Source organism: Pipistrellus hanaki (genome assembly GCF_964339955.1).
Source record: "Pipistrellus hanaki genome assembly, chromosome: 14".
Lineage (NCBI taxonomy): Eukaryota > Metazoa > Chordata > Mammalia > Chiroptera > Vespertilionidae > Pipistrellus > Pipistrellus hanaki.
The window spans coordinates 13,558,947-13,579,727 of NC_140516.1; the positions used below are offsets into that span (position 1 = coordinate 13,558,947).

General features: G+C 41.8%; 1 protein-coding gene across 7 annotated transcripts in view; it reads right to left on the reverse strand.

Annotated features, from left to right (window-relative positions):
* The window catches only part of KAT6B (lysine acetyltransferase 6B), a 176,346-nt gene that overhangs the window by 18,938 nt on the left and 136,627 nt on the right, over window positions 1-20,781 (reverse strand). For all 7 annotated transcript variants that reach the window (XM_084904835.1, XM_084904837.1, XM_084904834.1 and 4 more), the window contains one exon: window positions 20,167-20,260. In XM_084904835.1, the coding sequence (XP_084760961.1) occupies window positions 20,167-20,260 (94 nt within the window). The remainder of the gene's footprint in view (window positions 1-20,166; window positions 20,261-20,781) is intronic.

A 20,781-nucleotide genomic window follows, 5' to 3' on the forward strand; every position in this document is an offset into this window, starting at 1 on the left:
ACACCTACTCATTGGGTCTGACCCCACCCCGCAGAGCGGGAGTGGGCCGTCAGCGTGGACACTGCCTCAGACCTCAGAACCAAACTTAGGGGGACTGGATGTTTCCTCTCCCACACCCCCTCCCAAATCCCGTGTGTGTGTGTGTATGTGTGTGTGTGTGTGTGAGAATGTGTGTGTGAGAGTGTGTGTGTGTGTGAGAGTGTGTGTGTGTGTGTGTGTGTGTGTGTGTATGTGAGTGAGTGTGAGTGTGTGTGTGTGTGTGTGTGTGTGTGTGTGTGTACACCAGCTATCACTTTCATAAACAGGACAAAGTACGCTGTAATTCCAATTCTGGGTGATGAGCTTTCATGTGGCAAGGCTGAAGACAGAAAAAGGGAGAAATAGAAATCTAAGATTTTTCTTTGTTTTCAAAGTACATTTTAAAAGGAAATTTGTCAGTGTTTGACATAACATTCTAAAATCAAAGAACAGTCCCATCACCCAATCTGATTGATCAACTAATGTTGAAAATAGAAGGTAGAGAAACTACCTCTAGCCAAAACTGGTTTGGATCAGTGGGTAGAGCATCGGCCTGCGGACTGAAAGGTCCCGGGTTCGATTCCGGTCAAGGGCATGTTCCTTGGTTGCGGGCACATCCCCATTAGGGAGTGTGCAAGAGGCAGCTGATTGATGTTTCTCTCTCATCGATGTTTCTAACTCTCTATCCCTCTCTCTTCCTCTCTGAAAAAAAATCAATAACATATATATTAAAAAAAGAAAGAAAGAAAAGAAACTACCTCTAGTTGTCCTCGGGTCATCTAGACAAAGAGGCCTATTCCACTTATCCGCAGAAATAGAAAACTTCTCTTCTCACTTATTTTTTATTTACCTCCCATAAGCTTCCAAGCAGGATTTGAGGCAAAAAGCCTCTGGCAGTAAACGGTGCTGTCCCCGCAGGGCTGCCGGCGAGCCCACTTTGACAGACGGCAGCACGCGCCAGGCTGGGTGAAATGAGGCGTTCGGAGTAGTGACTAGCTACCTAGGTGTAAGCACGTAGCCTTTAATCCTGCAGGAACCTTAAGGTCCAAATTGGCTGCAGTTAGATGTTAGCTGTTGGGAAAAGCAAATCACACAAAGGATTGCCACTAGCAGTATCAGGAGATACCAATGACCTCCCTTTCCGTTAGTAGGTGATGCTGTACCTTTCTCGAAGTCCGCTGTTTGGATAGGATCCCCACGACTGGCAGTATTTGGAGTGGAGACTTCAGTAATGAAATATTAATACTGGTACAGCTTTTGTCACCACAGACTAACATCCCCGTGAGCCTTCTTACTGTGTGGTCGCTGTTAGTCAAAGAATCTGCATTCAACTTTCAAAGGATTGCAATGGTTTAGTAACGTGTTCCACAGCTGAGTGCCTACCCTGTTGTAGGCACTTTTCTAGTTAGGTTGTATAAATATACGCTCTATTTTCCAAATTTAATAAGAAAAAAAGCTCCGGGAGTTTAATTTGTTAACTAGTATGCAACTGCTAAACACAAGAACCACAAACTACGTAAATAACAGGAACTCAAATAGACATGTTAACAGCTAAAGTTCATTTTTTAAGAATCAATTCAATATGCTCCATGCAAGCAATCAATCACACTGCAATCATCATTTACAAATCAAAGTACAACGCAGATACTCATGGGGGCACATACCACTCGGTGGAAGTGTGTGATTATGGATGAGCAGATTGAAACTGTAAATTATGTAACTGTCTCTTGTAATTACCCTGCTTGAGAACCAAAAGAAACTTCCTGTGTAATTTTGCAAGAGAATGGAGGATGAGATACAGAATCGCCTTTGAGTTGGTCCTAAACCTTCAACAACTATTTAATTATGTGTGATGAGGTCAAAGAAAGGTGATGCCTAATTTATGAAAAGTTGGCAGGTGGCTATTTCAAAGTAATCCTCTGAAAAGCTCCGAAGTATTAACAAAAACTGATGAGTCTTCTTATTTGTCAAGAATGATTTACCTAAATTATTTGGTAAAATAAACAACATTTAAAACAAATTCGCAGGCGTCATTCACTTTATTTCCTCTCTAGAAACATTCATTATGGCCTGCAAGTTTTTAACTGGATGCAATGGAAAAGCTGTGGGGGCAGAAGCTGTCAGAGGCTTCCAATGCATCTTCGGCTTTGGTAGGGGGAAAATCTCATTAAGTTCTTTAAATTCATGGGGAAAAGCTCCAGCACTGGGCAAACCACAGGGTAGGACTTCTAATCTAAGAACAGAGGATCACCTTAAGCAGAAGGAAGCCTATTTTGCAATAAACAACCAGCAGAATCTCAGTTCAGCATATTCCAAGACACTACACTTTTTCTTTCCCTTTCTTAAAATCTAACTTCTAACATCTTTTCTGTAAGTATTGTTTTTAGTGCCTAATGATCTATTTCAAATATTAGAACTGAATATTCACCATTCTAGGAAGAAGGAAGGGCAATTTCCTACCCTTACAGTATCTGCCAGTTTTGCTTTCTCTCAGGAAAAAAGGAAGGAAGGAAGGAAGGAAGGAAGGAAGGAAGGAAGGAAGGAAGGAAGGAAGGAAGGAAGGAAGGAAGGAAGGAAAGAAGGAAGGAAGGAAGGAAGGGAGGAAAGAGAAAAATAAGAAAAGTGCCAATATTGCAGCATTTTGTCTTTATCTCTTTGGCTTCTGTCCCATATTTCCTCTTCAGTCCACCTCCATTCTGCATGAACAATCCTTGTCTGAATTCTCTATTTTACTGCCATTCTGTCAACATATAACCCTTCCAATATGTTCCTCTAGGTTTAGGAGTGGACACAGAATCTGCAGGAATGCTATCTTCTAATGGAGTAGACTCCACACTTGAAAGGACATGATTCTATTAAGTTTCAGTACATTTCCTTCACATAGAATTGGTTCTGCAAAGTCTGACCTGGAGTTGGTGCCAGTATATCAAATATCCCTTTACTCACATTTGATCTTAAAGCAGGTGTCTGAAGGTGTTAGGGTGTGTTTGTAAACCACAAAGACAAGAGCTCTTTAAAGAGTTCTGAGAGGGGTGTGGAGACCAAAGCACTCAGGTGGAACTGGGGTCACCGCGAAGCCCTCTGTGGTTGCTCTGTTCATCCCCAACAACAGCCAATAGGTTTATATAGCTCCTCTCCCTCCCATCCCTGTCCTGATGGCACTGAGGTGGGATCTTCCAGCCCAGATGTGAGGTCAGCATGTAGATATTTGGGGGAAGGGGCAGAGGAAAAAGCCATCTTTTGTGTATGAAAAAGATCCCTAACTTTCCCCCATTTCTGGTGAAAGGGTATAGGGAGAATTTACATTCCTTTTCTGCTGGCTGTATGGCTCAGTAGTTGAGCATCGACCCAGGAACCAGGAAATCATGGCTTGATTCCCAGGCAAGATACATGCTGGGGTTTTGGGCTCGATCCCCAGTAGGGTGTGTGCAGAAGGCAGTCAATCAGTGATTCTCTCTCATCATTGATGTTTCTCTCTCTCTAGGCTCTCCCTTCCTCTCTGAATCAATAAAAATAATTTTAAACAACAAAACAGTCCTTTCTTTACCTGCATGCTTTCAGAGAAAGATTCCTTATCTCCAGAACCCATACATACATTACCTTCTGTAGGAAAAGAGACTTTGCAGATGTGGTTAGGGACTCTGTGATGGGGAGGTTATCCTGGAAGACCCAGGTGGGCCCAAAGCAATCACAAGCGTCCTCCCAAGAGGGGACAGGAGGGTCAGAGTCAGTAGTAGTAGATGTGACCATAGAAGCAAGAAGATGGAGTGATAGAGGAAGGGGCCGTGAGCCAAGGGATGCTGGCAGCCTCTAGGAGCTGAAAAAGGCAAGGACATAGATTCTCCCCTAGAGCCTCCAGAAGGAACCAGCCCTGCTGATCTGTTTTAGAATTCTGGTGTGCAGACTGTAAGAGTTTAAATAAGTAATATAATATAATATAATATAATATAATCCTATATAAAAAAAAAGTGTATTATGCCAATCGACTGAATGGTAGAAACCCAATTGGTGGAGGGAGGGAGGAGCAGCAAGCAGGCAGCGCCAGGCCAGCCAAGGCATGTGCCAGCGGACAGAGGGAGGGGACAGCAATGGGGGGCGGGGCTGGCACCGTCCACCCAGTGGCCTCCTGCAGAGGGAGGCCAGACTGTGGCTATGGGGAGCAGGCCTAAGCCGTCAGTAGGACATCCCCTGAGGGCTCCCAGACTGTGAGAGGGTGCAGCTGGGCTGAGAGACACCTCTCCCCTGAGTGCACAAACATAATATAATATATGATGTGATATGATATGATATAATACCACCAATAAATCAACAAAGTTTTCCAGTTGTAAGAGTTACAAAAATCTAAGTTCTATGTCAGATATCATAGGGTGTGACCTCCCATTTTAAGACCATCATTTTGTTAAAAAATAAAACACATATGCAGAAAACTACACTAAACATACATATAGCTTAATGAATTATTATAAAGCAACTACCCTGTAATCACCACCAGGATCAAGACATAGAAGTCTGCCAGAACACCTTCCATTTCTCCCATCCCAATCACCCCTCCTTTCTCCCTCATAAGTAACCACTATGCTGACTTTTCTCAACAAAATATCCTCAGGCACTTCAGTATATATCTTTTGAGTCTCTTTTCATCTATGGGCTCCCCTCCATTCCTTTCTCTTCCTTATAATTTCTCTGTTGATGAGCTAGGGCCATTTGACCTATAGCATTTCCACAGTCTGGAGTGTGCTGATTGCATACTCACAATGCAGTGCAATTTGTTCCCTTTCCCTGCAAAACAGCTGCTGGATCCAAAGGCTTGACCAGACTCAGGTTGATCCTTTGGCAAGACTACAGGTGTAAGTATGTTCCTTCACCAGGAAGCACGTAACTCTGGGCTGTCCCCATTTTGCAATGTTTGCTACTATTGATGCTTAATGTCTAGATCCATTAACTCATTGGCAGAATTACAAGACGGTGCTGTTTTAATTCTATCATTTTGATTTCATTTGTTAGTCGGGATACATTTATTTTAAAAAGCCCCCCTCATTGATTATCTGATTATCTGATATCGTGGTACAGTCCATACTGGTTCATTTACCAGTTTCCAGGGTAATGAATTGGTTCCCATCATCCCATAAATTTGTCTTTAAATATCATTATGAATATGTGAGTTTAAACCTTTGATGTTTCAATCAATTGTAATTCTTATCTAATTATTATGTTTATTGTCCAGTGGGAGCCTCTTCCAGTGGAATCCTGCATCCTTTTGACAAGACCCTAATCATTTTTGCCTCTTTGCTGCCCAGTATGAAAAGAAACGTACTTTTTTACTGAACAAATTTGCATCTTCGTTTTAAATGATAATTCAATTCCCGCCCCCCAAAGGGCATATGCAAATATATTGTGTAAAGATTGAGGTCTACCTGTATTCATTTTCTCAGGATTTCAGCTACACTTTTTCTACTACTTTCTACTGTACACAACTACTGTATTAATTAAGAGCAGAATGAAGTGATCACTGCCCTGCCTCCCTGCCCTAGGACCCAGTCCCGGTTCAGACCACCACCGCATCTTGCCTGAATACTGCAATAGCATTACAATTGGTTTTCTAGCTCCAGTCTTACATCCCCTCTACATAAATGTCCCCATAAATGTGACGCTCTGGGGCCTGAATTCCCCAGTCCGCTGGGATACAAACTGCATAATCTCCTTGTGTCTCAAGTTTCTATGCCTCCAATGCTTATTATGAGAGTTAAGTGAATTACTCCATATAAATCACTTTAGAATAGTACGTGGCACTTGGTAAGCGCACAATAAAAATTGACCTGCTATTATTTTCCACCCTCCACCCCCCAAAATACTCTCTACTGTATAATCACACTGCATTTTTTTTCCAATATGAACAAATGGGTTACATGCATAACTGAATTGCCTTTAATCCGCTCAACTGTTTTAAGTACTTTATAAACATTAATTTAAAACAATTTTATTGAAAAAGGAGCTCCTGTATGATGTTGATCCAGAGCAACACTCAATATAAACAATTACCAAACAGAGGTTTCTATGTTGGTAAACATGAAAGTGTAGCACTAATAGTAGAGGAAAAAAGTATGTTAACCATAAAGATGTGGGAAGGAAAAGAGTCAGATTCCTAACTAGTATTTTCCTGACATAATTCTAAACAAACGGAAGAAAATCTTTTGCTTTACCCAAACAAAATATTTTTAAAAACCTTACAACTGGCTGAAATTTAAATGTGTTCAGAAATGCCATCATGAGAGGAAGTTTTTATCTTAGAATAGGGGTGTCGAACTCAATCAGAGAAGGGGCCAAAATCTAAAATCCAGCCTAAATCGCGGGCCGAATGGTTTACTGAACAGTCATAAACTGACAATGTCATAAACTGACAGCGGAGTGCAGTGATGACAGCGCGGTGCGGGCCACATTGCAAGGCCTGGAAGGCTGGATTTGGCCCGCGGGCCTTGTGTTTGACACATGTGTCTTAGAATATCCTACTTCAAACATAATATGTCTACAATAAGTTGGTAATGGGTTGAAGGGGAATAGTTCCTAAACCAGGTATTGCACTAATTCCACCAATCAGAGCAAACCTTCCTTGTTCCTGTTCTGATAATGAAAAGATGCTTCCCTACCCAGGGAGATGGGAGAGGCGGGAGCACTCCCTCCTCGGCACTGGCAGAGCCCCGTGTGTCCTGCTCATGCAGCCTCGTCCGGCTGCGAGGATCCTTCGTGTCTGACTGTCCACTACGCTGTGGGCAAGGACTGGACCGTTTATCCTTATGGTCTCATCCCCTATGCTGACCCTGGCACAGTCTGTGTTTACTGAAGGAAGGGGCAAAGGGATAAATAAGTGAAAAAATGAAGACAGATGAGATCTGGCAGCTGGCACCAATTTGCCACAAGCTGGTTGGGATGAACCTGGTAGGTGTTGTCAGTGATACAGACAAGAGGACTGACTAGATTTGGGCACACCCACTACATGCCTGGCACCACGCTCAGGACTTGGAGTTCAGCAGTGAACACTTAGCCCTCATGATGGCATTGCTAAGGCTCCATTTAATGTTGAAGATTAGTTTTTTTTTCAGATTAATTGCATGAATGAAATGTGCCTAGTAGGTTTAAAAATGGCTCATTGCAAATTCTGGTCGGTGTTAGAAATCCAAGCAGACAAAAAGTTTGTGTGTTTGTGTGTGTATGTGTATGTGTGTGTGTGTGATGTGGTACACTTGAATACCAAAATGTGAAAAAATTCTGAGCTATGCAAGGCAGAACGGTGGTAGCAGACTGTACATTTCAGAGTTACGACGTTTTCTTTGAAGCAATGAATACAAACTATACTGTAAGAGCTCTTATTTGCTCTTATTTATGACAAGCTTAGTTAAAGAAGAAGACACACAGTTAGCCGCACTGCCTCATATAACTCATTTCAATGCATTCAGTAACAGTCAACCTCTGAATAAATCACTGAACACTCAACTTTCAACCTGATATTTATCTTTATCATATTAAAATATATTGTTCTTCAGTCCAATGTAATAAAACAGCAATGACAAGGCTTTTAGTACAACATATTATAATGAGAAAAATAAGGAAAAATAGCCGTTTTCCTTATTGTGTTAGACTAGAATTCTATTAAAATACATGTCATCATTACACATGATTACACAGGTCAAAACATGTCTTCCAGTACCCAGCGAAAGTCTGAGGGTATCGCTGCCAGTCCATCTCCCAACAAGTGTCATGGTGGTGATGGGGGAGGGGCTCCTAGTGCAGAAAAAGCTGTGAAGGACTCCAGCCCCATTTCAAAAGCGGAACTCATTATTCTTTAATGATTGCCTCGGCTGCGCTCACCCAGAGAGAATAGCTGCTGGGAAAGCTACGCAGAGAGCAGCCTTCTTGACAGTTCCTCAAGACCGAAGTTAGAATTTTCCTTCCCAAATAAATGCACGAGGAAATGAATTATCTGATAAGACTAGGAAAAGGTAAGTGTCTCTTCAACCAAGTGTGTAAATGTGAATCCTGTCACAGCTCTTTCTCTGCCCGAGGTGTGTGGATAATGACAACCTTCCTCCTGATTGCGACTTAAATGATCCTGGGACAGAGGCTGCACTTGAGCAAAAATGCCAGACCTTTAAAGAAGGCAGGCGCAAACCCCAGCTCATTGGTTTTGTTCTAAGAAAATAAAATTCTTTTTCCTAAGAAGCACATGTGAGAAGAGAGAGTACATTAAGAAAGCTCTTCCCATGGTAAGTCATTTAATATTTGTTCCACAAATAATAAGAACCTATTAAGTCCAAGCTCTTCCGGGAAGTGAGTCTGAAGCAGAGAACAAAGTCTCTACCCCAGAAGCTCTTTTTTGGTGATGGAGGTGGGTCAGGGAACAATACATAGATGAAGGATATGTGCCATTTTCCAAATGACTTAGCACTTCCTCAGTCCAGAGCATTTTTTAATAATCAGTGCCACTGAAAAGAGACAAAACTATTAAATAAAAATTGCACCAGGAGGTGAATACCACACATCAAATTTATAGCTTCATTCCATTTGTTTAACTCCTCACAGGGAGTCAGAGTGTTTCAGTTATGTGTCATGTCCTCAAAACCCACCTTTGATGCTTGGCTTATGGGGCTCAAGAGTGGGGGAACATGCATCCTGCAGCTCACCCAAGAGGGAGTTTATGCCCCACGTGAGGCCATCCTGCATCCACTCCATCAGGGACTAAGGCAGAATTCCATCCCCTGCTGGGTAAAAGGATCAGGCTGCTCAGGGTGACAGGCACAGAGTTCTGGCCCCCCTGGGGCTGAAGTGGCATAATCTAGGCCCGCCTGTACCTACTCTTGAGTCACCCATTGGAAGTGCAGCCCTAAGTCAACCACAGCAGTGCAGAGATGCCCAGAAAGCCCGGCCAGAGAAATGGGGTGTCTCCCCAGGGCCTGTCAGGCGGGGACCAGCCTCCTGAGAAGAATCTGCTTACCCAGATTATATTTATAACCAACTTCCCTCTGCGAGAAGCCAGTGACCCCTGTAGCCTTGGTTTACCAACAGGAAAAACATGGCTTGCTGGACCTGACCAACCCAATTCCTACATTAAAACTCCTTCTTTCTACAGCAGTCAGGCCAGTCAGTATCAAATATTTTTTAAATTAATTAATTAATTTATTTTATAATATATATTTTATTGATTTTTTTTACAGAGAGGAAGAGAGAGGGAGAGAGAGGTAGAAACATCGATGAGAGAGAAACATCGATCAGCTGCCTCCTGCATACCTCCTTCTGGGGATGTGCCCGCAACCAAGGTACATGCCCTTGACCAGAATCGAACCTGGGGCCTTTCAGTCCACAGGCTGATGCTCTATCACTGAGCCAAACCGGTTAGGGCAGTCACTAATTTTTTAAATGTCAGGAAACAGTTATCGAGCAATACTGGCTTCCTTATATAATGACATGTTCTTTGTGTGTATGTGTACTAAACTGTATATAAGAAAGCTTACTATTCTATTTTTAAGTGTACAGTTCCGTGGCATTAAGTACATTCACATTGTTTGCAACTATAACTACCCACCATCCATTACTAGGAACTTTTCATCAGCTAGAATGGAAATTCTATATTCATTAAACAATAATTTCCCATTGTCCCCTCTCCAGCCCCTGGCAACCATTACTCTACTTTCTGTCTTTATGAATTTGACTATTCTAGATACCTCAAATAATCAGAATCATATAATACTTGTCCTTTTGTGTCTGGCTTACTTTCCTTAGCATAGTATCTTCAAGATTCATCCATACTGTAGCATGTGTCAGAATTTCTCCCGTTTTTAAGGCTGAATAATAGTACATTTATGTATATGTCACATTTTGTTTACCCATTCATGCATCTGATAAGTATTCTTAAGTTTTACTTAAATTATGTTTTGAAAAGTTTGTAGGTGGAAGCTCTTTTAAGGTGGCTTACTGAAGGCAGACTGTTAAAACTGGAAGTTGCTAGCGAGCCACCTGAGCGAAGTGTACCCCTGTATGCAGACAGCACAGACACCATCACGACCCCAGTGCCCAGCATGTAAGACGGGAGGAAGAAATCTTCTCTTTGAGAGAATGGACACAGAGCCTCCCAACATCACATCCTTCTGGACAGAGATGACACATTGGCTTTCTCTCTAATTCTGCCTGATGGACCTACGAAGGCAGAGAAGAAGGGGACAGGCACCAGAGAGAAGATGCTTTCTCCTCCTAAGTGGCGCTTCCTCAGGAAATCACCAAGAGCTATGAAGAGGCTAAGGAAAGACATTAAATTAGTCATTAGAATCAGAAGGGGGAGAGAATGAAGGTGCCGGAAATTAGACCAGTTACTACTTCTCGTTGAGAAAGGAACTGTGATGTTAAATTGTACCCAGAAGCATCTTCCTTTAAAAGCTTATTGTATATCCTACTTTTCTTAAATCCAGTTGTGCGTGCATGAGCCATTTTTAAGAAAAGAGAACAAATGGAAGGACCCTGCTAACCACACCGAGGACATGACCAAGTTCATAACTTGTAGGCACAACACTGGGCCATGTGCACCCACCCAGCAGCACACACTAGGTACAAACTCGAGTTTGAAGCAGTAACAGACGTCATGAAAGCCAAGGCGAAACCCCTCAATATGAGATCACAGGGAACGTCTACAAAGGAAACGCCTGAAGGAGTGCCTAATCCATGCAGTTACTCCTACTTCCTCCAGGGAGCTCTCCAAGGACAGCCCGGGACACTGCGCAACATTTTAATACTGAATTTAAAAAGCTGCTTGCAAAGTTTTATGATTTGTTTACAAATAAATAGGCACTAATTTAAAAAAATGCCTGAATGTACAATTAACTGGATGTTTTATGTAATTGATAAGCTTGTCGCTTGCATGCTAGTCACAAAAAACTAGAGTTGTGAGTTTGAAGACTTTTGGACCCAAATGTCATCTACCCAAGATTAATCCAAGGCTGAAACAAAGAAGGAAAAGCTAATATAAGATTCAGAATTCTTATAAATCTGGATGGTATATTTGATTGTTTTACATTAGAAAAGATGAGGAATTTCATCAAATGCCTCTTCTGAATTTGTAATAAACAGCCAATGTAGGATATCACTTTTTGTTTTCTCTTATCACTATTTCCCTCTCTTCTTTCCACCAATGTTCGTTTCTCTATCTTAACAACAAAAACAATCATACCTGGTTGGTGGAGTTTTTTGAACTCAATTCTTTAAATTCTACTTAAACTATAGTTCCTCACATCTTATCTCAACCTTCTTCTCCAAGGCCCTAAACACTGGCTGGGGGTGGAAGGGTGGGGGTAGGTAATCTTAGACAAGCCTCTCTTTTTTCTCTCTCTCTCTTCTATGTAGGAGAAATATACTACTACTCAACCTCTACTGTAAGGTTGGCAGCCCTGTGAACTCCTTTCATGTAGCATGTTATGGAGGTATTCCTGCTCCCAAAGGAATGAGGAGCAGACATATTTCCACATGCAACAGACAAGTCTCTTAATGTCTCTGAGCCCCTCCACTCCAGATGCTTAACAATAATCTACTTCCAAGGTCTTTGAGACAATGAAGTGAGTTGATGTGTACAATTCAGGTGACCAGTGCCTGATGCACAGCAAGTGCTGCAGAAATGTTTGCTATGATTATGACTATGACCGAAATGATGACCTTTTAGCTTCCCTGACACAACTGCTTCCCTGACACAATTCCCTCCGATTCTCTTCCTCCTTCCTTGGTGACTTTCCAGTTTGCTTGGTGACTTCCTCATCCTCTGTCACCCCTTTAAACATTGAAATTCCAAGCTCTCCATCCTCAGCGCTGTTTCCCCACACTCATCTTGGGCTGTCCTCATCCACCTGTGGTTTCAAGCCCCACTGCATGCCCATGACGCCCAGTAGCTCCTTGTAATCCAGACCCTGGCTGAGCTCTGACCTCTGCTGAAAGCTGCTTGGGGGTGTCTAAAGTCAGTGAAGGCAATGTGACCAAGGCCGCACTCACCCCCTTTCCTGGCTCAGTCCATTCATTCATTCAACCAGGCTCACTGAGCACCAGGCAGAGCTCTCCCTGCTGCAGAACAACAGGAAACACCCTCTTATTTCCATGCATTCTACCGTCTCCGCCCTGGCTCAGGCCTTCATAGACTCTTGCTTCTTAAATTCAATTTCTCTCAAGTTACAGCAAAAAGTATGAATAAGAAGAAAAGAAAAATTGCCTGTAATTCTACTTCTACAGATAACCTGGAAATGTATTCCCTTCCTTTCTTTGCATGTACTTTTTACATAATCGAGAACATATTACATATACAATTTTGTGGGCCACTTATTTATCATAAGCATTTTCCAATTTTATTAAAAAACCTTCAGAATATAATTCTTAATGGCTAATAATGTTACATTATATAGAGATACCATAATTTTCTCAGGGGAGTGGTTCTCTCTTACCTTTGAACACTGAGGCTGTCTCAATTTTTTCTTAAATTGTAAATAATGATACCGAAGAACAAAGCATTAACTCTTTGAGTGGCAGCACTTGGGGGATTTCATTTTCTCTTGGTGTAATAGCTATGTTTATCTAACTTTCTACTATGAGCTTATATTGCTATGATTGGGAGAGGGGAGGAAGAAGGAAGGAAAGTCCACTAATTAAAAAAATAAATATGCAAAACAGTGCTGTTATATTAAGTATGATGGTTGATTAAAGTATGCTGACTTCCTTAGAATAAATTCCTTTCAAAAATAAGTGTTAAGCACTTTTGATACAGATGAAGTTTTACCAATTTACACTTCCTCTCGTATAAATATAGCAGCACCCACCTACGCCATCTTGGTTAGACCTGGGGAAATTTTAAAGTCTTTGGTAGGCAAAAAATTGTAATCCTGCAGTTATGTGAATCTGCGTTTTTAAAATCACCAAACACGTTTTTACATTTTAATTAGCCATTTGTAGCTGAGAGACTGTGGTGTTGTAGCTAGGAGTCCAGTGCTCGGGATTCGGTTGCAGCCAAGCTACTTGTCATCTGGGTAACTGTGGCTCAGTTTCTGCACCCATTGCGTGAGCGCACTCCCCACCGCCGCTGGGAGGAGGGCGGGAGCCGGCACTACTCTCAGCGGAGTGGCTGGCACAGGCAGGCGCGCAGGAAACGCCAGCAACGGTGCTGCGTCCATGGTTTTCTGTCCTGCGCTTGCGCCCTGTACTCAGTTTTCTGTTAGGTAGGGTTTGTTTTAACACTATCAGATCTTTCCTTTTATATTTGTTTAAATATTGCAGATATCAAACCTTTGCCTGGCATATGTGTGCTAACATCTTTCCCATTATATTTGCTTTTACGTACTGGTACTTTATACTACATAGAAGTTTTATATTTGTATGTAGTCAAGTCCTTCTGCATATTCTCTTGTGATTTCTTTCATTGCTTTAAATGCTTAGGATGTTCTTGGCCATCCAAAGATCAGATAAATAATAATAGATCTTATCTTCTATTTTTTAAATGTCTTATGTGTTTATTTTTGGGTAACATCTAAGCATTTAAATTACCCGGAGTTACTTTTGCAGTGATTTTCTACTATGCGTCTGACATTTTTCCTCACATAGTCACACCGGTTCCCTCACTCTGGAATGTCTTTGCTTCACCTTCCTGTGACTCCATCTGTATAAAATCTTTTCCGGTAAGTGTTGACTTGCCAGTGAACTTGACCACCCAGCAAGAGCTGTGTCTCCTTCATTTTTGTCACTGGTATTTCGCAGAGTGTAGATGAGGGTGCTCCAATCAACAAATGTTGAAGAGGTAAAAAAAAGAATGAAGTAACTTTTCTCATATTCCTGCATTATCTTCGTTAGAATCAGACAAAGCAAGTGATGATGCCAGCCTCTTAACCACGAACTGGCACAGTGTTCTGTGGCCTATTGCTCAATCAGCTGCCTTTCCTGGGTGTCCCCTGATCAGCCATGGAGGATGGGTTTTGCACCCTCCTCTCCGGGCACCTTCCTGGCTTTGCAGGCTTTTGTAAAACACAAGTCATTATCTGCTCACCCACTGCCCAGCCAAAGCAGACTGTAACTGCTACCTAAGTCTGTATCAGCCAACATATGCCCAAGACTACTCACTACAGCACTTCTAAAAGTGTGAAATATTGGAAACAAACCATATGCCTATACTTGGGAGAGTAAGTGAATAAATTATGAGCATCACACAATGGAGTATTATGCAGCTGTAGAAGAAAAAGAAGATCTCTATAAAGTCCTATGGAGTGATTTCTAGGATATATTAAGTGGAAAAAGCAAAATGTAAAACACTACAGTATGCTACCCTTTTGTGCAGGACAGAAAGAGAATTTAGAAAATACACATCTAGCCCTGACCGGTTTGGCTCAGTGGATAGAGTGTCCGCCTGCGGACTGAAGGGTCCCAGGTTCGATTCCGGTCAAGGGCACGTGCCTTGGTTGCAGGCACATCCCCAGTGGGGGGTGTACAGGAGGCAGCTGATGGATGTTTCGCTCTCATTGATGTTTCTAACTCTCTCTCCCTCTCCCTTCCTCTCAGTAAAAAAATTCAATAAAATGTATTTTTTTTTAAAACCACAGAAAACACACATCTGCACACAAACGCAGCCTGTGTCTGGTGGCCGGCAGGAAGCAGTGGGAAATGGCCTGGGTGGGGAAATGGAGGAGGAGATGACACTTCTCTAAGGATAGTCTTTAATATAGTTGTAACTTTGGAAAATCATGTTAATGTTCTATACTCTAAAAAAAAGCAACAACAAAAAAACTGAAGTGGATCACAAACAAATAAGCCTAATTGTATTTCAAATGAATACTAATCACACTGAAAAGTGGTTATATTGAAAATAAAAAGGACTAATCCAAGTAACATTTGAACACAGTTATCGTTACTAAATACAATCAGGGTAAAGTCAAGGAGAACTTATAGATGCTCCTGTATTTACAATGGGACTATGTCCCAATAAATCCCATCATAAATTAAAAATATAATAAATTGAAAGTGCATTTAATATACCTAACCTGCCGAACATCATAGTTTAGCCCTACCTTACATGTGCTTAGAACGTAATATCTAAAAAAAAAAAAAGATGCTCACAACACAGTCACTGTGGAATACTGACTGTATGCCCCCGTGGCTGCGTGGCTGACGGGGAGCTGGGGCTCGCTGCTGCTGCCCAGCATCGTGAGTATCACACAGCAGCATATTGCTAGCCTTGGAAAAGATCTAAATTCAAAGCATGTTTTCTTCTGAATGCATACTGCTTTCCCACTACTGTCAAATCAAGAGACTGTACGTTGGAACCATCACTATGTCGGAGACCATCTGTATAGAAATGCTGACCAGTAGTGAGTTAGGAGGTTTGTTTTTCACGGCGGTGTGAGTTACCAATCCTGGAACAACTTAATGTTGTATTCTAGGGTTGAGCATGTATATAAATAGACTGTGGATAACGGAAGCTGGGTTTCTCACTATCAGAGTTACAAATATGGAAATGGGAAGTGGTGGCATTAGTCTGAAATACAGCATTACAGTATTAACTTAGGATAAGTGTGAGTGTGTATATGTACATGTGTAAGTACACATGTGTGTACATAAAGCCCCCCCCCCCCCCCCAATTTCCTACTTTTATCCCCTAAGAAAGCCTACACACAGTGACGGGCCAATAGCAATAAGCACATCTAAATGCCCAGATCTTGGTTTCTATGTTGTTTTCCATGATAAGAAACCAAGGCCTTTAGCAGAAATGGGTGATTGCATGGCGAGGTCAGGAAAGGAACAAGATGATTCGGAACATCATGTTGTACTGCAAAGTAAGGAAGTACCCAAAGGTCAGAAGGACACAGGAGGCAGTTTGAAGCAGTTCCCACTGAATAAATCTGCGACAATTTGAATATCAAAACAAATAATGGCAGCAACAAGTTATAAACCTCAGAATAAAATAAAAAATCAATGAGTCCAGAATTATATAAAGAAATGAGTAATTAGATAAAGTAGTTATTGTATTAAAATTTAATAAAGAAAGCTCTTCCTTACAGTAAATGTCAACTAATAAGTAGAAGGAACAATGGAATTGGAAAGTCACCATTTGGTAACTACCACAGTAAATTCAAATGTGTCTTCTTACCAGCCATTTTACTGGTTATAAAGAGAAAGGGGTCATTTTATAGTGAGGAGCTCAAGCAGGCACCACCTTAAGGCAGTAATGGGACAACTAAATTATGTGATCTTGCTAAGGCACACTGAGTACACGGCATCATTTCTGTGGCATTCCTGCCCCAAAATGTGTAATTGAATCTAATCATGGAAGTATCAGACGACCAAATTGAGGGACGTTGTAGAAAATAAGTCAAGCTAACAATGTCAAGGTTAAAAAACAACACCTACTACCACAAAAATCTGCCAAAAAATAACTTGCTATTCCAGAGTACTCAAGAGGCTTTAACAACTGATAATGAAATTCAACATGTGATCCTAGATGCGGAAATATTTTCTTTCCTTGAAAGGGCGTTCATGAAAACTGGCCCATTTGAAATTTGAAGATTATGTAATAGTGCTGAATTAACATTAATGTCTTGATTTTGATAATTTGTGGTTTTGAATGACAGTATCTCTGTTTTTAGAAAAACACTAAAACATTTAGGCCTAAAGGTGCAACAGGTCTGCCAATTACTCTCAAATGATTCAGATAAAGAATTTGCGTGTGTGTGTATGTGTGTGTGTGTGTTAAGTGATGTAGCAGATTGGGAACAAGAGGGAGGGAAGTTGAGAATAATAAAGCAGAAAGCAGATATGATAAAATAGTAACATCTGAGAAATCTGGATGGAGAATATTTGGGAATTCTTAATACTGTTTTAGTAGCTTTTGTCTGTATTAAACTATTTCAAAATTAAAGGGAAAATTAGTGAGCGGGAGAGGGCATTGCCGGGCAGCTCGGCAGGGACACTCGGGCATCCCGGGACCCAGCAGTACCTGGAGAAGGGCAGCTACTTGCTTTGGGAGGCTTCGAAGCAGGAACCACAGGTTTCGTGGGAAGGAGGCTTCTCTGCTGGGGTGAAAGGTAGGGTATATGTATGTGTACATACATGCATGGCATGTGCGTGCGTGTAAAGACAGAGATGGGGAGATCCTTAAAAATTTCTGACTGAAACAGAGGGAATCTCAGGATTCAGGAGAAAGACATGTGATATCAGCTTTGACCTATGACAGTCACACCTTCCTCAACCCACTTAAGTTTTGGGCAGAGTCACATATCCCATGAGGTAGTTTGAGCAGGCTGAGGTGGTATCCTCTAGTCACTCTGGCCAAACTCTGCAAATCCCAGACAAGCTGTCCTAGGAAGAGAGAACACTTGTCCCAAGGGCAGCCTCTGGCCTGGTGGATGACCACTCCCCTCTCTGACTGGCCTGGGGAAGTGTTCAAAGCCATGGATTCACAGCTCTTTACGGAGACACAGTGTATTTCACCGATGCCCATGAGCCCGGGTGCAAGTGGGCAAGTAGTTTCAGCTTCCTGAACTAGCAGCTGCTATAGACAAATAAGGTTTTTCCTGCCTTACAACTTTTATTGAATTACTGAAAACACATCCCCTGACCACAGACCCTCAGGCTTACATACAAAGTAGGAATAAAATAAATATAATCATTAAAAGGTCCCTTTAACAGCAGATTTCAGAAAACCCATAATCCTGGTTAATCTGTTTCGCCCTGCTTTCCGAATTATGAGGCTGACAAGGATTTTGGGAGGTCATGGGGTTTAACTCCTTCTTCTGCAAAAGACTGGACCTAAATTGTTCCAGGGAGATATTTATCTACTATTATTTTAAGAAACTCCAAAGCATACAATGCTATCCATTTTTTTTTTCCCCAGCAGCCTACTCTATCTTTTTTAAAACCTTAGTAGGCAAGGCACTTTGTTTTGTTTTAAATTAGATTTCTATTGGCTTTACACTACTTCCAATTTTCTTTGAATGTTATAAAATTCTCCCCCTGATCTCCTCTTCTCTGAAGGAATAACCCCAATCCCCTCTCAACGTTATTCAAATCATTCACCTCCTTAATCCACTCCAGTGTAGGGGCGATGCCAACGGCATAGGAAAGAGAAAATCTAAAATTACACCCTCAGCGCTGCACTGCTTGGACACGCCCTAACGGAGGGCATTCATCATGCTGGCCCTGAGCCATCCAGAAAGGTCCTATTGTGTCTCACAGCTCACGTTTAAAAATACAGTGTAGGCTCTACAGAGCTTTCACAGAAATGGCTGACACAGGGGTGTAGTAGTTGCCGGTAACGTTTTTTCCCCGGGGTGGTTTCCTTATGTCGAAGGCCTCAATATGAGACCATGTAGTACAAATAAGAAGCTTCTGTATCTGGAGACGTGCATTTTTACCTGGCAAGTCCCAACCCCTTTTCAATTTTAGGTAGGAAATTATTGTGGGCAGTGACCCTATCACTTTGAAGACCCAATTCCAATCAACAAGCATACAGAACTAATGCAGATTATTGCGTGCACTGTCCTACCGGAGACAAAGAGGAAGGTATTCAGGGAGTTTACAGTGAACTGGAGATATAACACATCCACGATTAGGACCAAAGGGCGTGCTGCGTCTAAGGGAGCCAGGAGCCAGGAGGAGATGAGATGAAAGGAGGAGGTGGGTCAAAAGGAAGAGGCTCTCTGGCCGGCCATGCGCATCCCAGGGAGGGGACTGCAGAGACCAAGAAGGGGAGTCAGAACACTCGAGGGGAAGGTAGTAGACGGAAAAGCCACAGGCTGCAACCAGAAGCTGGAAGACCTTGAACACTGGACTTATTCGCTAGTCACACAAACAAACTATCAACAGTTTAAGTCTTGAATGGCTGCTATGCATACCAGAAATTCTAATATTTATGAACAACTTATGAATGCTGGCCCCAAAACTCCAGAACAAGACCATTGGGTTTACTCTCTGAAATGAAAACGTGAACTCCGGTAAGATGGCCTCCTTGGGAAGACTAGGTCAGGAAAGAATAGATGAGGGTAATGAATTAATAACTAGAAATGTTACCCCAAAGTACAAAGATAATCAATAAAAAAACACTCCAAAAAATATCCTTCAATGTTAATACATCACATCATCAGTTCAAAATTGATCTACCATTATTTTACACCCAAACTTTAATATTTCAATATCTAATAATGTAGATATATGTTTAACCTAGCTCTCCCTGATTTTCATTGCGCACATTCACACTGTGGGTTTTGCATTTGATGTACTTTATGAAGATTATACAATTTCCTGAAATTTTCTTCTTTAAGTTCAAAATCAGACAAACTACAATCTGATTTTAGTAAGCAGCGCACAGTTCCCAGTGACAGATTTTTACATTGTCAAAAATAGCTATTATCACGGCACCCAGGGCCTTCATGTTATCTGGCTATTTTTAATCAATTCTCCAAGTACAGCCTTAACACTACAGTTACACAACCGACATAATATAAAAGAGAAAAACACTACATTTTCCCTACATTATCATGTGTACAATTTTATATATTTTTGTAGTCTTAATTGAGGGGACTCAAAAGATACGAAGGTGTGTAAAAAATATTTCTTGGGCAACTTCTAGATACAAACACTATAATCATTTCCCTAACAGAAAAGAGAAGTGAACAAAACAAGATCGTTATTTCTACTAGGGAAGCTCAAAGAACAGGCTACCTACAGAATTGTTTTTCTAACGAGAACTATCCCTCCCCTGCTCTGTACCGTACAAGATTATAGGCAAAATTTTAGAAAGCCGAATATCCTTTTAAATAACACTTTCTTCAGCTTTAATCGCAAATAATTGCCTCTCTTGGTGCTAATGAGCATGAACACCATGGAATGGAATGCAATTCTGCCGGTTCATTCGGGGTAATGGCTTTGTGAGCGGGCGGCACTGCTGAGAGATCTAGTCTCAATTTCCTGGAGTACAATAAGTGAGCAGCAGTAAATTTTTCACTTGAGGAAGATTTTCTAACCTATGCAAATATAAATAGAAAAACCATTACCTATTGACAAACACAACGCAGGTTAAACAAAGTTTTATGTTACTCTCCCTTTCGCTGCGAGCGGCTCGCTGGGTCACGAAAGCAAAGGAAGCACTCCACTTACTGAAATCGATGAGAAACCGTCCAAATCCTTGCCTCTGGTGCTGGGGCATGATCATTATGCAGGAGACATTATACTTCTGCTGGCAAAGCTTCTCCTGCGGGAGGGAGGGAGGAACAGATCGAGGATGTCAGACTGCGCTGAAGTGGGCCATTCCCTGCACCTGCCGCTGGCTTTGTACCCCAGTCCGCGGAGGTGAGCCAGAGTGTCAGGTGGGGCTCCAGCAGAGTGATCCTACTGCTAATCAATCAAACCACCAGCTAACGACAAACCATCGACTCCGGGCGTGTGTCTCAATCATGTCTTTATTCTTGGAAGCCAGTACCATAACATACGAATAAAGAATCCAAGGAAACGTGAGCCAAATGAAACAACACAGACAGTATGGAAGAAATGCTTTCCTTGCTCAACACAACTTGGAAGAGTCACGCGGCGCTGTCAGTGAGGACTCAGCCAGCCACCTTGCTAAATAATGTTCCGCGCCACAACAGCAATATGTCTTATGCCTCTGAGCAAATGCCCCAGGGAAACTAAAATAGTATGTGTGTGGGTAGGTTTGCACCAATACATTTCTCCTTTGAATAAAAAGTCAAAGGAAAAAGTTGGAGAAATAATTAA